Genomic DNA, 22,160 nt, shown 5'->3' on the forward strand with positions numbered 1-22,160 from the left:
ATCCGGGGTTCCATAACTGGGATTTTGCTTGGAACCCATGTGCATTGGCAAAAATATTGGAACTCAGAAACCTATTTTACCAGTAACAATAAAAAAAACTTTGATAATGTTGCCATAATTTTATTTTTATCTAGAAATTGTAGATAATCGTATCACAAAACAAGTATACTGGGTCAACCAAATCTTGTCAGTAAATAGGAACAAAAAAAACTATACTCATCCTTTTCTTTTGGGTGCTAGTACTAGTGTAAGACAAAGATAGTATGATTCTCTCTGTCTATGTTTGAAATCAAACAGACCTTTCACACACTATATGTTTAAAATTCTGCAACATAAAATCATGTTTTTCTCTCTATTTAATTAATAACAAATAGTTGTCACGCTGGACTATAAAACATTGACGATCACTATAACAAAGTCTGACCATGTTAACTCTGCAGAGACTTTGCAGTGATAGAGCATGGAAGTGGTGATATTTCCACGAATAACTTTAATTATACGTAAAAGTATTGTGAAAATATGACAGTTTATACCTCTCAGACTTCTCAGAGTAAGCAGTAAGTTTGGCCTTATTGGATATTCGGTGAAATTTAGCCTTTTATTCTGGCAATACTGCTAGTAACGTCACAACGTTCACACAAATACGCCACTGTCACCTGTCAGTGTCAGCGGAGCGAAGTCGAACTCGTTGTACATAAGCAAAGTGCGCAGCTGTGTGGTGTAAACAATGGTTTCGCTGTTGATATTTAAATAAAAATGTGAGAATAATGACCTTTGTATATCGCATATTGGTTCTCGCATTGTTCCGTGTGTTTTCTGCGGACACACTCAGTGTAAGCCGAATATTTTTTATGATATAGTCGTGATCAAAATAGGGCCCTTTTTATTTTTATAAATTTCAAAATGAAGCTCAAAGTGAACAAGAGTTTAGTGCCAATAAAGGCGCATTTCTTCTTCTTTTTTGCTGGTGAGTACAATCGCTTAATATTTTATTAAAAGCCTAAAAACTTAAGTAATTAAATTGTCATCAGGAGAAACCTAATTACGTTATCTTAACTTGTATCTAATGATACGCTAATAACTTTAAGATCTACATTTACTATCAAGTAATCTCCATAACTTGTTATCTAGTTGTAATACTTTTTGAATAGATTTTACTTTAAAACCTGTTTATTGCACTCAATTTATTATAGCCCAGTAAATATACGGTTTTACAATTACATACAATTACACAGGATACTTCTATTATATGTACAATGTTTTTAATGAAGTAATTTAAGCACCAATTGTTCACCATCTTCTATAACTATGGTTTTAATTAACATTCAACAGTTATGTATTGTATTATGTATCTGTGTCAATGAATTCTTTAAGATAGCAAGGCCAAGCTTTAATGGGGTTTTTGCTCTTTGGATAAATTTATAGCAAAATTTAATTTTGTTCAAGTCAGTCTTTCTTAACCTACTCTACCCTTTTATATTTTGCTTAATTGTTGAACAAAAATTATGGTAATAAATTGAAACAGATGTCATATTAAAGAAAAAGTGACGAAGCCCTCCAGTGGTGAAGGCCGGATCACTGCCATTGCGGGTGGAAGTAACGACCCGCCCCGGCTTCGCACGGGTTAACAAATTATACATAAACCTTCCTCTTGAATAAATCTATCTATTTAAAATAAACCGCATCAAAATCCGTTGCGTAGTTTTAAAGATCTAAGCATACATAAGGGCCAGACAGCGGGAAGCGACTTTGTTTTATACTATGTAGTGGAGTAAAAAAGTAATATAGGTCCGCCACTTGGTGACCCCTGTGCTAGGCCATCATGTGCTTCATTTCAACCCTAGGCGTATTCAGTTGATATGACGTTCCCATGCACGCTAGAAAGTGATTGATCACATCACGGGCAGGATACCCCGTTGGGGGACCCTGGCCGTGAATTAGAGCGTAGATCATTAGACCGGGGTAGGGTTAAGCGGTTATTAGATCCACAAGGTCACAGAATAAATAATAGTACTAGGTACAGAAGGTTCATTCTCTAACAAAACGCGTCTATTACGACAGATATGACCGCCAGGTGGCGCAAGCACGAGCAGGCGTCCGTTCCGTAGCGGTGCGCGGCAACTACCATGGCTAGACACCAAAATTGGTGTGGGCCACATATACTTGTAGCGACGCGACGAAATCGCGGAGTGAGCCACGCCTGCGGGCTCAGCACGGTTCCATTTTTATCGACTATCACTATGCCCGTCACTTTCGCACTTACATACTTGTTAGAACGTGATAGGCATGGTGATAAACGATAGAAATGCTACCGTGCTACTAGGGCAGATTTAGTGGTTTATGTGACCAGCCTCTCGAAAAGGAGTCCCAAGTGACAAAGTCGCCGAGCACTTGCGAACGGGGTCCGCGATCAACGGATTCAACCAACGCCAGGCGTGTCTCACTCCGCGATTTCGTCGCTTTGCTACAGGTAGCTAAAAGTACATCCGTTCCGCCCCAATTTTGTCGCTTTGCTACAGGTAGCTAAAAGTACATCCGTTCCGCCCCAATTTTGGGGAAAGCCATAAGCCGCGCGTGGCGCTGTCGCCAACCTAGCGGCCATATCTGTGCTGATCGTAACAGATGCGTTTTGTTAGAGAGTGAGTCTTCTGTACTTAGTACTATTATTTATTCAGTGCTAACGCTCACCGGCCCTTTCGCCGTTTTGATTCCGACGTCAGAGGGCCTACCGCAAACACGGAAGATCGCAAATTGCGGGCTTCTTCATCTGTCACTCTAATTACGTCTAAATCAGAGTAAAAGAGAAAGATGCCCGCGATTAGCGAAATTCCGGTGTTCGCGGCAGGCCTTCCGCCCTCCTATTGCCAGGATATTTGTGACGTTATCTATGAAAAGGGACCTTATTGTCGATGGCGCTTACGCCATTATTAACGATGCTCCGATATAAATACAATGCCGCGCGATGCTGTGCGGCGTAAGCGCCATCGACAATAAGGTCCCTTTTCATAGATAATGCCCCATTTTATTTTTATTTTCAACCAACCCATTGAATCATTTGAAACGAATAAAGGCGTTCAATAAAAAGTGAAAGTAGTAGGCATTTGGCTTTCTAGAAAGTAGTTGTTATACTAGTACAATTTGTACATCTGACTGGATACATTTAAAGCGTGTAAATAGCAGTAAAAACTTTAACTACAGACATAAGTAGGTAAATTGGATGAAGATAACGATATTAGTATCTTTACCCAGCTAACTGCATTGATTGTTCATTATCACTAGTTTGTTTAATCTCTGTTACAATGTAATCATAAAATACTATAAAGTCTGTATGGGTAAGTATACGTATTTTTCATGTGTACCATATAGAGCTGTGACTCCATATTTACTAGTGCCTCTAAGTACCTACTTATCAGCTCAAATCCCCGAACCCGGTAAGGGTCTCCCCACACCTATCGGCGCTCAATCGGCAAATAAAAGGCTGATAATATATTAGGGTACACGAAAAGAACATGTCTAGCTAGTCACTTTAGTAACATTTTGAGGAATCGCGGTATTAAAATTTGGAACAATGTCAAAACATACAGTGGTAGCAAAATATATAACTATAATATATAAATATAAAATCTCATTTTCCAAAAAAAGTGACTAGACATGTTCTTTCCGTGTATCCTTCATATAGGTGTTCCCTGGTCCAAAGTAAAACTTTGATTTCCCTATTCTACTATTCTACCTACCTATACGTAGGTACTCATCATACGCAAACGATGTACAATCGTAATGAAATTGCACTCTGCTATGACATTTTAAATCAAAACATCATATCTCACTACAATACTCTAATATGTATACGACCTTTTACAACACAGCCAAGTAATGAATAGTTTAAGCATTTTATTTACAGATATAACCGTCTTTAAAATGCTATTGTACTAAGATTATACATTTACAAGCTGTATAATGTTATCTGTGTATAAATACCAATATTATTACTTTGTCTAGAAGAATATCTTAGGTGATAATGATAAAGAAAGAAAGAATTAGGTACCTTATATATGTTATCAGTATTATGTAATGTAGGTACATGTGTAGAAATTTAATGTAGTGCTAAATGTCTACAACTCTACATGATACAATTATGAGTACATTCTGCAATAATAGAGCTTTGGATTGGATAGAAACACGATGCGCGGAACGCGGTTGCGGTCGCGGTTTAATCCAAAAACTCTCAAATTACTGGATCACGTAATTAATGGATGCTCCCTTAACCAGGTTCGAGTCCTGGTAAGGGCATTTACTTGTATGTTTATCACAAATATTTGTTCCTGACTTATGAATGTTTTCTATGTATATATAACAGCGACCCGCCCCGGCTTCGCACGGGTTACACAAAACCTTAACAAATTATATATACACCTAAACCATCCTCAAGAATCACACTATTGATAGGTGAAAACCGCATGAAAATCCGTTCAGTAGTTTTTGAGTTTATTGCGAACATACATAAACAGACAGACGCGGCGGGGGACTTTGTTTTATAAGGTGTAGTGACTATACATATTATATATATCGTCGTCTAGTGTCTACCCACAACATCAACAAAAGCCTTATAGAGCTTACTGTAGGGCTAGGTCGATTCGATCTGTGTACAATTGTCGTATAATATTTCTTTATTTACTTTATTTAGTGCCAGTTGCACCATCCGCACTTGACAGATTGATCAACCGCACCCGGCGCGCCGCGGCGGTATACTATGAAACTTTCCATACAATATAATTTAGCAACAGAAATGATGACAAACAGTTTGGTACAACTGACCCTTAACCCTTAACAACTCTGTAACACGGTTATACAATAAAGAACCATCTTATATAAAATATAGGTTTAAATTGTTTAATGGTGATAACATGGTAAGTCTCCAGCTGCGCAGGGAGCAAAAAGATCAAATTTTTCTGTTTAAATTATTAAACCATCTAATCGAGTCGCAATATCTTATTAGCAATATTTCATATAGATGTCCTAATTCCCGAACTAGATCAAAAGCTTTATTTGCCATTCCATTCTGTCGTACTAGGTACTTCAAAAACTCATATCTTGCTAGATCATGCTCAATGTATAACTCTAAATATTCAAATTTTGATGTGTTCAATATGAAGCTGGGTAAATTTCTCACTTCAATAAAAAAATAAAATAAACCCTAACTTAGTAATAATTATAACGATGTACCTAACAAACTAACATTAGCATAGAATGTACATCTATTTATTTATTTTTCCTTTCTTTCTCTTTTCTTCTCGATTTAACTAACAAGTTTAGTTAAAATAATACAGTAGTTAAAATGAAACAATAATGTAGTTCAATAACTTTCAGTTTGCTTGATTGCTTTGGATAATACGTTTTGTATTTTTTGTATTCTATTAAGTACTTCCCTTTGAGCATATCTGCTTTAATTTACTAGTGGAAACTGTTTTGGCTTGTGTTTTATTAATATTAATTCATATTGTGTAAGATTGAAAGCTGTTTGTTTCCCAATAAAATAAAATAAATAAAAAAAAATAAATAAATAAATAAATAAATATTGGGGGACATCTTACACAGATCAACCTAGCCCCAAACTAAGCAAAGCTTGTACTATGGGTAGGTACTATAGGCGACGATATACATACTTATATAGATAAATACATACTTATATACATAGAAAACATCCATGACTCCGGAACAAATACTAGTGTTCATCACACAAATAAATGCCCTTACCGGGATTCGAACCCAGGACCATCGGCTTAGCAGGCAGGGTCACTACCCACTAGGCCAGACGGTTGTCAGTCATCTTATCTTATTGTCATCAGCGCTGGGCCCACTCCTGCCACAAATGAATGTCTTCGGGCGCCAACTCGGCGTGTCCCCTGGCGCCATGGGGCTGGTGACGTCCGTGCTGCCCCTGCTGTGGGCCGCGGCCAAGCCGATCTTTGGCTACGTCGTCGACTTCTGGCCGGTAAGTGACAAATGAACGTCTTCGGGCGCCAACTCGGCGTGTCCCCTGGCGCCATGGGGCTGGTGACGTCCGTGCTGCCCCTGCTGTGGGCCGCGGCCAAGCCGATCTTTGGCTACGTCGTCGACTTCTGGCCGGTAAGTGACAAATGAACGTCTTCGGGCGCCAACTCGGCGTGTCCCCCGGCGCCATGGGGCTGGTGAGTGGTGACGTCCGTGCTGCCCCTGCTGTGGGCCGCGGCCAAGCCCATCTTTGGCTATGTCGTCGACTTCTGGCCGGTAAGTGACAAATGAATTCTACATATAAACATACCTTGGGTGGGCTTAAGGGGCCCACTGATTACCCGTCCGCCGGACAATATCGGCCTGTCAGTTAAACGCAAAAGGTGACAGTTCCGAACAACTGACAGCCTGACAGGCCGATATCGTTCGGCGAACTGATAATCAGTGGGCCCCTTTAGGGGGTACAGGGTTGAAAGGAAAGACTGATATGTAATGTACTAGACTTATACCTAATGGGGTTTCGTGGGTCTTGCAATAAAAGATGTCGATTGAATAAAATTATTTCCTCTCTTTTTCAGACTCATAGAAAACTAGTCTTCATGCTTCTAATCGCGACGATGACAGGCTCCTACTGTTGTCTCTGGTTCCTCCCCATGCCGGACCCGCCGCCACAGATAACACAAAACGTATACACGCTCAACGACACTGTCTATCTAAAAAAACTTGACAACACTGCCATAGACGAACTCTTATTGCAAAAATACAGCTGTCAGTGGACGTGTCATAACAAGACTTTTGACGTTTACCTGTCAAATTCGACCTATGTCAATACAGTTTATGTGGATAATGATGTAGGGAATATGTCTTGCTCGCTCTTTAATATGGAGTTTAATGATGAGAGAGAAGGAGAGGTGATATGCGTACCGAAGACTGGTTGTAATCTAATATGCTTGGATAAAGATTTAAATGGTACAGAGCTTGTTACTTCGAATGGGACAAACTTGGATAATTCAGTGTCTATGGATGCCACAGATAATTTATATATGACGTCTGTTTTTTGGGCGTTCGTGGTGTTAATGTGTGTTGGTACTGTGGCGTTCAATGTTGCCAACTGCATTGGTGACGCCGTTTGCTTCGATGTACTAGGTAAGTTTAAACCATATTTTGTTTCGTGCTAGCGACCCGCCCCGGCTTAGCACGGGTTAACGAATTATACATAAACTTTCCTCTTGAATCACTCTATCTATTAAAAAAAACCGCATCAAAATCCGTTGCGTAGTTTTCAAGATCTAACCATACATAGGGACAGACAGCGGGAAGCGACTTTATTTTATACTATGTATGTAGTGATAAGATTCATGGGGCTATCCATAAATTACCTCATTTCAAAGGGGGGGGGGGGGGGGGGTCTGGACATCGGATGATGGTAGCATGACGTAGGAGGAAACTATCGAAGCATGATTTTTGGATGATTTGGGAGGAGGGGGGGTCAAAAATCTTCAAAAATAGATGACGTAATTTATAAACAGCCCTCATGCAATAGGCCACCAACCGAAGGAATTACAGGGGAAATAATTCGTGTATATGCAAATATTGGCATAGTTGTAGGGAATGGTGTAGATATTAAACAAGATACTAAAAGTACCGGGGGTGGGGGTGAAGATAACGGGTAGGGGGGGTTTAAGGTCCCTTTTTATAGCATTTTCGTAAATAACAAAACTAGTAAAAAAAAATTGTAAATGCGAAACGACAGAAAAATTTAACTAACTACTGAATCTGTTTACAAAATTTCACGAGAATTTGACAAATACGACCTGCAGAGAACATCCGGACATACGAAAGTATTTTTGCCCAAGCTGAAACGGATACCTTCGCTAACTCTCGGCCAATAAACATTCTACAATTTAACAATGAAATTATGTTATTATTTTTCATCAGGCACAGAACGCGCCTCAAAATATGGCGCCCAACGCGCCTGGGGTACCGCCGGTTATGGACTCACAGCACTACTGGGCGGAGCCCTAATAGACCTCACATCTGGGGCTTATAAGGACTTCACACCGGCGTTCGTTATAGCCCTAGCGGCTACGGCGGTCGATCTGTACAGCTGTAGGGCGCTTAATGTGAGTAATATTGATTATAGTGACATCTAGCGTCATATGGAGGACTTATATAGAGCACAAGAGTTCAAACCCATCTATTGACAGGCACAATGCGATTTTGCTCACTGAGTGAGACAAAATGAGCAAAATGCGATTTTACTCACTCAGTGAGCAAAATGCGTTTTTGCTCACTGTTTTTAAGTAGCAAAGTACCCTTGTTCGAGCTGCTGAGGTGAAAACTTAATTGTTGGTATATCTTAAGAAAACATGTGTGAATAGGTAAGTGATGAAGAAGGAAATCATTTTTCGGGTTCTCTAATATGTTCTCACTGCTGAGGTGAAAAGTTTTGTGAACTACACGAGATCAAAGTTATTTACATCTCGTGCGCTTTTGAGTCCCTTACTACGCTCAAGATTCTAAATTAGATTCACTCTTTCTCTCTCAGAATCTTTCGCTTGCACGGGACTCAAAATAAACACTCGAAGAAATATCAAACTTTGATCTCTTGTTGTACAAATAACTATTTTTTCATTATTTTGTTTTCAATACATGCTGTTTGATTGTGGCCTGACCTGGGAACCCCAAGTGTCCGATGTGTGTCGAAGAGTTACGTATACCTTGCGATCACTATATAGGTTTAAATATTTTCTACCGATTGCTACCAAAACTCTCCTTATTCAAGCTCTGGTGTTACCTGTCATCGATTATTGTGATGTGTGCTGCACTAATGTGACGCAAGCATTACTGGACAAGCTCGACCGACTATTGAACAACTGTATTAGGTTCATTTATGGCCTTCGCAAGTATGACCACGTATCCGCCTTTCGCCGACAACTCAACTGGCTTTGTATTCGTGAGCGCAGAAGTCTCAAAAGTTTATGCACCCTGTTCTCCATTCTATTTGATCCAGTGGCACCAGATTACTTGAGATCTAAATTTAAATTTGTAACTGCCCGACCAGGATGCGAACTTCGCACTGCTCGCAAACTTGTTTTAGCTGTCCCGCATCATCGTTCTAGTGCTATGTCCAATTCATTCACCGTGCAAGCCATCCGTCTCTGGAATGATTTGCCTCTCAGCTTACGACAAGCCGAGACTAAGTTGACGTTCAAGCGCAAGCTGCGCAAGTATCTTTTTGAAAAGTCTAAAGATTAAGTATCTTCATAGTAAATTTAGTAGCAGGTTTATATATATATATATATATATATTTATTTATATATAATTATTGTATACATATACGTATATATTATTGTTGTATATTACATATATTTATTATATCTTCACATTACATTTATATTTGTGCCTATTAATTTTAAGCATCAAGTTTTAGTGTTCTTTACATACCCCGCACCAACTATGTTTCTCTGTTTGGCCTAAAGGTTGACTGGTAGAGAATGCCGTGTAGCATTAAGTCCGCCTTTTGTCACTGTATATTTTTACTGTGCAATAAAGTTTAAATAATAATAATAATAATAATGGCCGAAGAGAATTAAGAAGACATAGAGCGCTCACTCCATACATCAGTTTTGTTACTAAAACGACTATTATTTTCGAAGTCTACATCTAGCGTCAAGTAGCGGAAATATCAGTACCGCTACTCGACACTATAGATGTCACATGTGTCGCGACGCGACTGTGGCGAAAAGTGTATTCCTCAACAATTTATAACTAATATTATAAGCAGAAGGAGTTGAAAATAGAGTTCCGGTTAATCCGGTTATAATATTAACTGAATATCGTTGAACATTAGACTTTCCGTTCGCCGCGAAATCTATTTTCGAGTAGTTGTACTGATAATTCCGCTACTTGACGCTAGATGTCGACTACGAAAATAATAGTCGTTTTGGTAACAAAACTGATGTATGGAGTTACCACTCTTTCTTTACTTATATTTCTCTATGATAATATTACGTAGTGCAGGAACGCCTCGAATTAGGAGCCCATCAACGTGCACACTAGCGCCACTGCTAAATAATCGTGATTATTTCAATTTAACGAAACATATTTAAAAAAGCGGCCAAGTGTGAGTCGGACTCGCCCATGAAGGGTTCCGTATTTAGGCGATTTATGACGTATTAAAAAAAACTACTTACTAGATCTCGTTCAAACCAATTTTCGGTGGAAGTTTACATGGTAATGTACATCATATATTTTTTTTTTAGTGTTATCATTCTGTTATTTTAGAAGTTACAGGGGGGGGGGACACACATTTTACCACTTTGGAAGTGTCTCTCGCGCAAACTATTCAGTATAGAAAAAAATGATATTAGAAACCTCAATATAATTTTTGAAGACTTATCCATAGATACCCCACACGTATGGGTTTGATGAAAAAAAATTTTTTGAGTTTCAGTTCTAAGTATGGGGAACCCCAAAAATTTTTTTTTTCTATTTTTGTGTGAAAATCTTAATGCGGTTCACAGAATACATCTACTTACCAAGTTTCAACAGTATAGTTCTTATAGTTTCGGAGAAAAGTGGCTGTGACATACGGACGGACAGACGGACAGACAGACAGACAGACATGACGAATCTATAAGGGTTCCGTTTTTTGCCATTTGGCTACGGAACCCTAAAAAGGGGGCCGCTACGTACTGTATCTTGTATTAAAGTACCTTATGAATACATCAAACTAGTTTCTATGTTGCTGGATTCGTCTATCTATAAACTCATAATCTTTAATAGAAAAAAACCGACTTCTCTAACTACTAGCCTAACCCACTTAACGGTGCTTATACTTTATTTGGTAATATGTATACATTTTATGGTAATCATAGTGGTTGATTTAGTTTAGGTATCATAGTGGTTTTCCGGGTCAAGGTCCGGGTCTGGGTCCTAGTCCGAGTACGGGTCCGAGTCCGGAGTCCGGGGCCCAATCCAAGTCAAAATCGAAATTGAAAATCACAAAACGTGTACTATGCGTCGTTGAGGAGTTCTGTTCTGATCATCATCAGCAGTTCCACTTCATCAAATGCCACAGTTTTTAATGTAAATGCTTGATTTTCTGATGAAAATATATAAAATTCTATACGGATGCCTTTAAGATTTGAGAAGTTCCCTCGATTCCTCATGGATACCATGTTCAGGACTTGAGATTGACATAAATGTGCCTAAAAACCTAACTTGCTTAACAAACATAACGAAAAGGACAAATCGCCAAATGCGAGCTATGCGTCGTTGAAGAGTTCCGTTATGATCATCATCAGCAGTTCCACTTCATCAAATGCGACAGTTTTTAATGAAAATGCTCGATTTTCTGATGAAAATACAAAAATCTCTATACGCATGCCTTTAAGATTGGAGGAGTTCCCTCGATTCCTCGTGGATCCCATCATCAGAACTCGAGCTTGACAAAATTGTGGCTTAAAAACTTAACTTGCTTAACAAACATAACGAAGAGGACAAATCGCCAAACGTGAACTATGCGTCGTTGAAGAGTTCTGTTCTGATCATCATCAGCGCCTTTAAGGTTTGAGGAGTTCCCTCGATTCCTCATGGATCCCATCATCAGCACTCGAGCTTGACAAAAATGTAGCTTAAAAACTTAACTTGCTTAACAAACATAACGAAGAGGACAAATCGTCAGACGTGTGCTATGCATCGTTGAAGAGTTCCGTTCTGATCATCATCAGCAGTTCCACTTCATCAAATGTCACTTTTTTGAATGTATATGCTTGATTTGTTGATAAAAATACAAAAATCACTATATGTGTGCCTTTAAGATTTGAGGAGTTCCCTCGATTCCTCATGGATCCCATCATCAGAACTGGGTTTTGACAAAAACGGGAGCAATCTGTATGCATATACATACAATCAAAAAAATAATTTTCAAAATCGGTCCAGTAATGACGGAGATATGGAGTAACAAACATAAAAAAAAATAAAAAAAAACATACAACCGAATTGATAACCTCCTTTTAGATTTGGAAGTCGGTTAAAAACAAAAACGGCCGTTTTAACTTTGGACGCGTAGATTGACGAATCCAGCAACATAGAAACTAGTTTGATGTATTCAAAAGGTACTTTAATACAAGATACAGTACGTAGCAGCCCCCTTTTTTTAAATTGAAATAATCACGATTATTTAGCAGTGGCGCTAGTGTGCACGTTGATGGGCTCTTAAGCCAAATCTCATAGAAAAAGCAAGCTATGATGGCGCCAACCTTTGACAGTTGCCAACTCCATTAAAATTATAACACCAGACATTTTTTCTAGCTACCCTCACTATCCAGCCCCGACGATTCCGGCAAAGCGTTACGCGATGTGCTGCGCATACCGCGTGTCCTTGTATTCATACTGTTCGCCGTAGTGGCAGGGACTTTTGACAGCTTCATCATTTACTACATGTTCTGGTGAGTTAAATAAAAAAAAAAATCTTTATTTCAGAATTCTTTATTTAAGCTTTGGTTTCCTACGAAAGCGGTGCCGTCATATAGCGGCCGTCTCCATACAAATACTACGACCTCCATATTTAGCCGTATTATTTAGTATGGGGACGGCCGCTATATGACGGCACCGCTATCTTAGGAAATTTAGACGGCGCGCGAAGTAGACGATTTTAGTTACATTGCGGACCATTGAGGTTACATCAATTAAGCTAGCCGATCAAATGACGCAATGTATGAAACTCTCATGAGAGTTCTCGCGCCGTCTAAATGAGCCTTAGACATGTAATGCGGAAGGCTCATTTAGGCGGTGCGAGAACTCGCATGCGAGTTTCATTACATTGCGTCATTTGATCGGTCGGCTGTGTTGATGTAACCTCAATGGTCCGCAATGTAACTAAAATCGTATACGAGTTCGCGTCGTCTAAATGAGCCATAAGTGACGTGAAAGGTATCTGTAGTAGGTACTAGCAGGTAGTAGCACTATACAGGATGGAAAAAAATAATGGGATCTGGAGGGAAACTGCCTTAAAACTTTAAGTTACCTCATCACTACATAGTATAAAACAAAAGTCGTTTCCGGCTGTCTGTTCCTATGTATGCTTAGATCTTTAAAACTACGCAACGGATTTTGATGCGGTTTTTTTTAACAGGAAGAGTGATTCAAGAGGAAGGTTTATGTATAATTTGTTAACCCGTGCGAAGCCGGGGCGGGTCGCTAGTTTTCCATAAGTAAAGAGTTATTATTTTTCGACTATAAGAGAGTGAATTTTATTTTATACTAGCTTTTGCCCGCGACTTCGTCGGCGTGGAATAAGTAATTTGGGTACCTTACTATTCAAACAAATCTGTTTTTTATTCATCCTTATTTTCATCCCCAAATTGGTCCATTCTATAAATTTGCACCCCATTTTTTACACCCTTAAGGGATGATTTCGGGAATAAAAACCTATTCTATATCCTTCCCAACAGCTCAAATTATCCGCATACCAAGTTTCATCTAAATCGGTTCAGCGGTTATTGATTCCCCATACAAATTTCCACCCTCCTTTTCACCCCCTTGTGGGGTGAGTTCTGGGATAAAAAGTATCCTATGTCCTTTCCCGGAACTCAAAGTGTCTGTATACCAAATTTTAACTAAATCGGTTCAGCGGTTTAAGCGTGAAGAGGTAACAGACAGACAAACACTTTCGCATTTATAATATTAGTATGGATTCCCATTATAGGTTTCTCGAAGAGCTGGCGGAGGAGACGGGCTCTATGGCGAAGATTAAACTCATAGAGGGCGTGGTGGTCGCCGGGCAGAGCTTCATTGGGGAGCTGGTGTTCTTCTACTTCTCGGGTATGCGCGCTAAAATATCTATACGAAGTTTGCTACAATACAATACAATACAATACAAATGCATTTATTTCATTACTTTTTACATCAGTTCTTAGGTATAATATAAGGGTTAGGTAGGTAATTAGTCCATCTTAGGTACATGAAGTAAGTACAGTATTTATCTAAACATTGTGCAACAAATTGTGTAAGTAATGAAAAAGGTGCGGGTACAGCTTGCTGAATTTAAACCCGCCCTTGGTCAGCTAATTGGAATGGTATTAAGATTAAATATTTTTTAAATTATGAAATTCACAATAAAAACCAAAACTTTAGTATGCTGTCCAAAGCACAGGGCGGACACGCCATACATCAAACATCATTTGCGTTTATATGTGTGCGCGGCACGTCTGTACACGCGTCATTGTGTATGTGTGGGTAAGTCGCTTTACTGAGAGCACGCCAGAAGTCCGGCAGATTCATGTCGCGGGGCGAGGTAATGCGAGTCGGGGCGGGGCGGTGCGTGGCCGTTCTGTATGATAATACTATTACTTATTCTGCGGTCCAAAGACCTGCTGTCTCAGAATCTACCATGAACTTGTAAAATCGAAATTTCGTTGTCTCTCTTTCGCTCTTGTAAATTCGAGTGATAGAGAGGTATATAACCAAAGAACATTCGAAATAGAGGCGGGTTGTCAAAGTTAATTATATAGCTACAATAAATTTACTGCCACGCTATAGCGCTGCGTGTGCTATCAAAATCGTTGCATACTTATCTTGGTCTGACTCTAATTTGCAGGTAAAATAATAAAGCGTTGGGGCTACGGCGCCACACTGACGCTGTCTCTGTTCTGCTACGCGCTGCGTCTCGCTCTGATCTCGTTCATCCAACATCCATGGCATCTCGTGTTTATCGAGGTTTGTATTTGTAGTGTTCACTTTTACTAACATCACTACATGGTATAAAACAAAGTCGCTTCCCGCTGTCTGTCTGTCCCTATTTATGCTTAGATCTTTAAAACTGCGCAACGAATTTTGATGCGGTTTTTTTTAATAGATAGAGTGATTCAAGAGGAAGGTTTATGTATAATTTGTTAACCCGTGCGAAGCTGGGGCGGGTCGCCAGTCATGAATAAAACAAGAAAACTGACAGTGTTTGTACGAAATCGCGTTCCTACAAATTTACTTTAACTTTATCTATAGCCAGGTGCCAGGTGGCGTCAGATTTTGATAGCCTTCTTTTTTTAGACATCTGTGCGTAGCGTAGGAAATCCCTCGCTACGCTCCACATACATATCACTTTATAGTAATTATTTCCGCCAATAGGTAATATTACGCGAAACTCTGCGTGGGGGGCGCCACTTCCACAGTCCATCACAATCTGAGGGTCTACCGCAAACGAGAGAGTCGAAATTTTGTTATCTAACCTCCCTGTCTCTCTTGCATATTCGAGCGATAAAGAGGCAGATAGCTGTGTTTCGATTTCGCGTTTCCCGGTAGGCCCTTTGTAAACAAACCGCCTTGATGTATCAATGTCATATTTTATTGTCTGTGAAAACTTGTCAATAAACTAAGGCACAGTATGTATAAGTTACTCTATGGTTTACTTATAACACATTCACTGCCAGACAAAAAACGGCGCCCTACCCCAGAAACCGGTCGTCTATAGCTGCGTATAAAACAACCCGCCCAGCGGGTTCACGAGCACCCATCTGAGCAAAGTTCACGAGCACCCACCAGGCGGGTTCCTGGCAGTGAATGTGTTAAGTCACTAGTGCTGCACTCTGGCGGCAGAACATTACAGTAATACTCCCTATTATGGTTCGTTTTTTTAGCATTAGAAAGAAGGTAAAGATCGGTTTTCCTAGGATAGCGGTGCCGTCATATAGCGGCCGTCTCCATACTAAATAATACGGCTAAATATGAATGTCGTAGTATTTGTATGGAGACGGCCGCTATATGACGGCACCGCTTTCGGAGGAAACCAAAGCTTAAGCGATCTTGACACGTCTTTTAAATGAAAAACGCTTTTTAAAAATCAGTAACTATTACTTATGAAAGCGGAAGAATATAAATGATCGTATTAGATTCATAATTGTTACATATTTGCCATTATTTATTTTTAAAACGTGTTTTTCAATAAAAAGACACGTCAAGATTGTTTACCTTATTTCTAATGCTAAAAAAAACGAACTATAATACATAAGGTATTTGTTCGCAGTCCATAATGCAAGGGCCGACATACGCGCTATGCTACTCGTGTATAGTGGGGTATGCGGCCTGCGTAGCCCCCGAAGGTTACTCGGCCACGGTCCAAGGCGTTGTAGCTGGCATGGACGATGGAGTCGGTACGTATTATTACGAAAAAAACCGGTCAAGTGCGTGTCGGACTCGCGTTCCAAGGGTTCCGTACCGTACCTACATTACCCGATTTTTAATAACGTATTTTTTAATGTGGATCCACATAAAAAAAACGTGAACAACGTACGGACGGATCCGAGACTAAGTAATTAAGTCCGTCTTACGCTTGACTGTACATTTCTAATAGATTTCCTGTCATCTTTAGGTAAATAACTATATATATTGTGTATTTTTTTGTTTCAAAATTTTAGACCCAATCGTTTTGGAGATAAAAGGGGGGGGGGGGGATGGTCTGACAGACAGACGCACGAGTGATCCTATAAGGGTTCCATTTTTTCACTGTATAACAAAACCCCTGTTTAGGTAGACCGAACATACCGAACGATTGGACGGAGTTATTTGCTATGTATATCTATACACTTTACTCCAATATATAATAGCCATAAAACTCATCAGGGATAATAGACAATGCGTGGTCAGCACCAGATCTGGTGTAGGCCGCGCGATGCGAAAAAATCATTTATGCCTGATTAATTATTATAAATAAATAACAATAATAAATTTAATATTATAGGGACAAATTTACTGTGGCTACAAAAAATACTTTGACAATCCGCCTCTATATTAAATAGGCTACATGACTAATTTTCATTTATGGTATCAATCGATCGGGTTCGTTTTTAGGGTCAAATGTCTGATATGGGACCCATTGCATTAAAGTAACATAAAAGTCAGAAATTGTAGTTAAAGGCCGACAGTCGCACTTCACTCGCGAAACGCCCTAAGCAAAACGATAAGGGAACGTGACGTCAAGGTCTCTGTGAGCCCATATTGTCGTATGGACAACACAAGAAAATTGCGTTTTAATCGATGAAATATTGCGTTTATGTATATATGTAGTTGCTATACAATATTTTTTTGGATGAAATGTAAGGAATCGAATGGTACCCTTACTTTTATCGTTTTTGGAAGTTAACAAAAAAACTCAAAGGGTATAGCCGGGTAAGCATGGCCAAACTGCCCTTAGCGAAAAAAACAATTTCCTTTTACTGGATTATTAACCTATATATAAGTAGTGCTTTCACCAAATATTAAGCCTCAAATGCTTCAGATTAAAAAAAAATGCAAAAAAAGAAAAATCATTTTTATTTTATTACAGCCAAAGTACTAATGCGATTTCTTTGTAATTTGGGTATGTTGTATATACAATTAAGGTTGCTTTCTGAAAAAAATAATATTGAATTATCTCTTAAAATAATAGTAAAAAATTGAGATGAAAATTTTCAGAAAAATAAAAAAAATACATGCGAGATAGCGACAGTTATCAAATTTACATATTTCATGTAGAATTTAATAATGTTTAACATATATTTTTTTCAAAAATTAAAATCGGGATTAACAGTGTTAAAAACTCGAATTTGTAACGTCCCATAATACCTTCTCTTCATACAAAATAACTTGTACGTTATACTAGAAAGTTATATTCCCAACGCAATTTGAATTTAGAACGCGACTTATTTTGCTGAGTGCGGACCTTAAACTCCGTGGCTGTATGCGGCTAGGGCGAACGGCATTCAGAGATTTAAAAAACAAGTGCGAGTCGGACTCGCGCACGGAGGGTTCCGCACCATCAACAAAAAATAGAGCAAAACAAGCAAACAAACGGTCACCCATCCAAGTACTGACCCCGCCCGACGTTGCTTAACTTCGGTCAAAAATCACGTTTGTTGTATGGGAGCCCCACTTAAATCTTTATTTTATCCTGTTTTTAGTATTTGTTGTTATAGCGGCAAAAGAAATACATCATCTGTGAAAATTTCAACTGTCTAGCTATCACGGTTCGTGAGATACAGCCTGGTGACAGACGGACGGACGGACGGACGGACGGACGGACGGTCGGACAGACGGACGGACAGACGGACGGACGGACAGCGGAGTCTTAGTAATAGGGTCCCGTTTTTACCCTTTGGGTACGGAACCCTAAAAAGCGCGGGAACAGGAAAATAGGCACGAATTTTATACACAGCGTTAACGATTGAAAAATGTCTGTTCCTTTGATGAATAAAATAAGTCACATTCTAAATTCAAATTCGTAAAAACTGCGTTCACAATATACTTCATTTGTTTATGACTACTTAGCTTTGCTTGTATGAAGAGAGAGTATTATGGGATGTTACAAATTCGAGTTTTTCACACTGTTAATCCCGATTTTAATTTTTGAAAAAAATATATGTTAAACATTATTAAATTCTACATAAAATATGTAAATTTGATAACTTTCGCTATCTCGCACGTATTTTTTTTATTTTTTTGAGAATTTTCATCTCAATTTTTTACTATTGTTTTAAGAGATAATTCAATATAATTTTTTTCAGAAAGCGACCTTAATTGTATATACAACATACCCAAATTACAAAGAAATCGGATTAGTACTTTGGCTGTAATAAAATAAAAATGATTTTTCTTTTTTTGCATTTTTTTTTTAAATCTGAAGCATTTGAGGCTTAATATTTGGTGAAAGCACTATTTATATATAGGTTAATAATCCAGTAAAAGGAAATTGTTTTTTCTGCTAAGGGCAGTTTGGCCTTGCTTACCCGGCTATACCCTTTTGAAACTTTCAGGTCCTGTATTTTTGTAATTTTTCAATATTTTATTTTAATATCCACATTATTGTGATAAATTGCTCGTTTGCTATCTATTTTACTAGATTCTGTTATAAAATTCAACATGTGTCATCACCCCTATTCTCTTTGATATAGGTGTATACCCATATATTATTCGTTTGTGGTGATCGTTCCGACTGAACATCTAGCGACCTTCACCAAGGAGGAGTTTTGGCCGAAGGGTGTCAAGTTTCGGCGGTTCCGCGGCCGGTTCCCTGACACTGCGGGGTTGCGTAATGCATCGCAATCATAATGTGTTTTTTAGTGTTTAGTTATATTTTTATAATATGTATGCTAGTTTTTAAGGTATTTATGTATGGGCCACTAGTTGCCTGAAATAAACTATTTCATTTCATTTCATTTCATTTTTCATTATACTACTCTTTGTGTATGTATACTATACGAGTGTCTAGCTCATTATCTCGCATTCCGAGGTGCCCTTTATTCGTCAATAAAACTAATCTACGCGTAAAAATAAATTATAATACTAGTATTTATTTACATTTGTATACCTGTGTTAACGACCGTGTGAATAATATTGTCTACCAGATAACCTTTAAGATATAAGGGGGACTGGAAAAATGATATGAGTAAATAGTACATGTATAATGCCGATGGTCCTGGGTTCGAATCCCGGTAAGGGCACTTAATTGTATAATGAGCACAGATATTTTGTTCCTGAGTCATGGTTGTTTTCTATGTACCGTAAAATGGGGTGAGTAGGGTCAAAACTGAAATTCAAACCTCGATAACATTTTATTTTTACATATGAAAACTGAATGGTGTATATAATAAGTGTTCCGGACGTTTGTATTTTAGTTTTTATTTTATTTTGGGTAGTTCCATTTCATAACTTTGACGATAAAGAGGAAAACCCACCTCACCCCGCAGTGCCTCGTATTTTGGGTGAGAGGGGTTTTCATACAAAGGTGATTTTGGAAGATTGTTGGATCGATTCTTTTTATTATGCGTATTACTATAGCTCCATTTTAAATTGGAATACATTATTTTTGTAGCAGTAGCCTTAAAATCCCTTCTCATCCCCCTCTCAAACCTTCTCTCCCCATTCATAACGCACCTCTCCCCGCGAAACCTACTCACCCCGTTTTACGGTATTTAAGTATTTGTAGGTACCTATATTAGTGTATACATATATCGTTGTCTGAGTACCCACATCATAAGCCTACTTGAGCTTACCGTGGGACTTAGTCAATCTGTGTATAAGAATGTCCTAATGTATGTCCAGGTTTCGCGCTGGGCTCGCTGGTGGGCGGGCAGCTGTACGCTTGGGCGGGCGGACGCGGGTCGTTCCGCGTGATGGCGGTGACTGCTGCCATCGCCGCCACCGCGCACCTCTGCATGTACCGCTTCGTCACTAGACACCAAGGTATCACACTTTTGGGTGGATCTACTGATTCTTTATTTTTTTTTTTCTTTATTTTTTTTTTCTTCTTGATTTTAACGGCCTCCGTAGCCTAGTCGGTAGTGACCCTGCCTACGAAGCTGGAGGTCCCGGGTTCGAATCCCGGTAAGGGCATTTATTTGTTTGTTCATCACAAATATTTGTTCCTTAGTTATGGATGTTTTCTATGTATTTAAGTACTTATATGTATATATACAGGGTGTAATCTGAAACGTGGTACAAGATAATCAAACCTGAATCTTTTCATGATTTTGAACAACTTTTACTATGGGGTCAATTTTGTAATATTAATAAAAAATTTAGCTGTTCCATAGAAATGGTCAAGGAGAGGTAGACAAAAATGTATGGCAAAGATTTTTTTTATTGTTAATTTACAAAGTTGACCCCATAGTAAAAGTTGTTCAAAATCATGAAAAGATTCAGGTTTGATTATCTTGTATCACGTTTTAGATTACACCCTGTATATTATATATATATCGTCGTCTAGTACCCACAACACAAGCCTTATGAGCTTACCGTGGGACTAGGTCGATTTGTGTAAGATTGTCCCATAATATTTATTTATTTTATTTATTTATTTATTCTGTTCCGTCAGTCAGGGGATAATAGGTACCAGGGATGTTGCGGGTGCAGATTTTTTTGACATATAAAGGCTCACACGAATATTTAAAGGCTCACATCCGCGGATGCGGATGTCAAGATTAGGTACTTAGAAAACGTCAAATATTACATTTTTAGTATTGTTTTATTTAAAAAAAACGAAACGTTTAGTATTTGAGTAAGAATATAGGTGCGTTATATTTAATAAACAGTAACTTGGCCGACTTTTCTGGATCTAGACGATTTCGTTATAGGTAATGACGAAATTACCTAGCACTTACGCCGCCGCTAAGACGTTCCTGTACCGACTTGTTCGACATCCGCATCCGCATAAGCTCCGCATCGATTTTATGCGGATGCGGATGTTGAAAATAATGCGGTAGTTCCGCGGTTGCGGATGCGGATGTTCGCAACATCCCTGATAGGTACAGTCAGCAGCAATAGTTGCTAAGCGGGCGAGGTCAAAATGATCTTGACGCGACTTTATTGTTAAGAAAATAAGAGCGCGTCAAGGTAATTTTGAACAACTCGCCCGCTTAGCAAATTCTGCTGCTGACTGTACAGGTACAAGGTGTAACAAAACCGTTTGAGACTGCATCGACCGTCCAGTGGCGCCCTCATTGGGGTAATTGTGTTTTCTAATAAACCAATTAATTTATGTTTAAATCAGTATATTACTGTTGTTGTTTTACAGATTCCCCAACTTTTGGTCTTTGTCACATAGTTCTAATTTACTTAATTTTATTTTTTGCTTTATCACCTAAACTGAAAAATATAATCTAATTGAGGGGGGACTTAAAGCTTCTCGGGGCAGAGGTGTAGGGTTGGAGCCGGTCTACCTAGCTTTATTTGACGTTCATAAGCGCATTGTAATTATGCCTACTTGAATAAACTATCTTTTATCTTTATCTTATCTTATATGGCCACTATTTGCCGTTTAATTGACGTACTTACTAAAAATAAACAATAAATGAAATTACTATTGTTGTCAACATTTCTTTACAGAACAAAAAGCAGAACAATCCACCCCCGAAGGCGAAAAGATGCTGGAACTAGACAGCAGCGCCATCTACCGGGCGACGGTCGTACCGCTCAGCGAGAAAGGCGAGAACAGATAACAAACTTACGAGTTTACGCTACTCTACCACAGATGGCACTACTTGTTTACAGATATACATCTAAATAGACGCCGTATGTGCAACGATTCCTTTAAAACCAAGAAAATAATGTTATCGTATTTTTGACGCTGTTATCGACATGATAATGATAATACGTCCGTTTGTGTCAAAAAGTGACGTTTCCATGCTTTGTCG

The 22,160-nt window shown here is 38.8% G+C and overlaps 1 protein-coding gene across 1 annotated transcript; it reads left to right on the plus strand.

Moving 5' to 3' along the window:
• The first annotated feature begins 702 nt into the window (after window positions 1–702).
• On the plus strand, window positions 703–22,022 carry LOC134659511 (major facilitator superfamily domain-containing protein 6). The gene is made up of 10 exons (XM_063515169.1): window positions 703–967; window positions 5,847–5,992; window positions 6,570–7,137; window positions 7,930–8,114; window positions 12,310–12,446; window positions 13,706–13,821; window positions 14,597–14,715; window positions 16,019–16,145; window positions 20,071–20,211; window positions 21,853–22,022. Exons 1-10 carry the CDS (start codon window positions 904–906, stop codon window positions 21,963–21,965), a joined length of 1,716 nt encoding a protein of 571 aa, XP_063371239.1. The 5' UTR covers window positions 703–903; the 3' UTR covers window positions 21,966–22,022.
• Window positions 22,023–22,160: the final 138 nt, after the last annotated feature.

This window comes from Cydia amplana, chromosome 25 (assembly GCF_948474715.1).
Source record: "Cydia amplana chromosome 25, ilCydAmpl1.1, whole genome shotgun sequence".
NCBI lineage: Eukaryota > Metazoa > Arthropoda > Insecta > Lepidoptera > Tortricidae > Cydia > Cydia amplana.

Coding starts and splice junctions, on each gene's coding strand:
- LOC134659511 (XM_063515169.1), top strand. CDS start 904: ATGAAGCTCAAAGTGAACAAGAGTTTAGTGCCAATAAAGGCGCATTTC. Junction 968..5,846: donor TTTCTTCTTCTTTTTTGCTG/GTGAGTACAATC, acceptor TATTGTCATCAG/CGCTGGGCCCACTCCTGCCA. Junction 12,447..13,705: donor ATCATTTACTACATGTTCTG/GTGAGTTAAATA, acceptor TTCCCATTATAG/GTTTCTCGAAGAGCTGGCGG.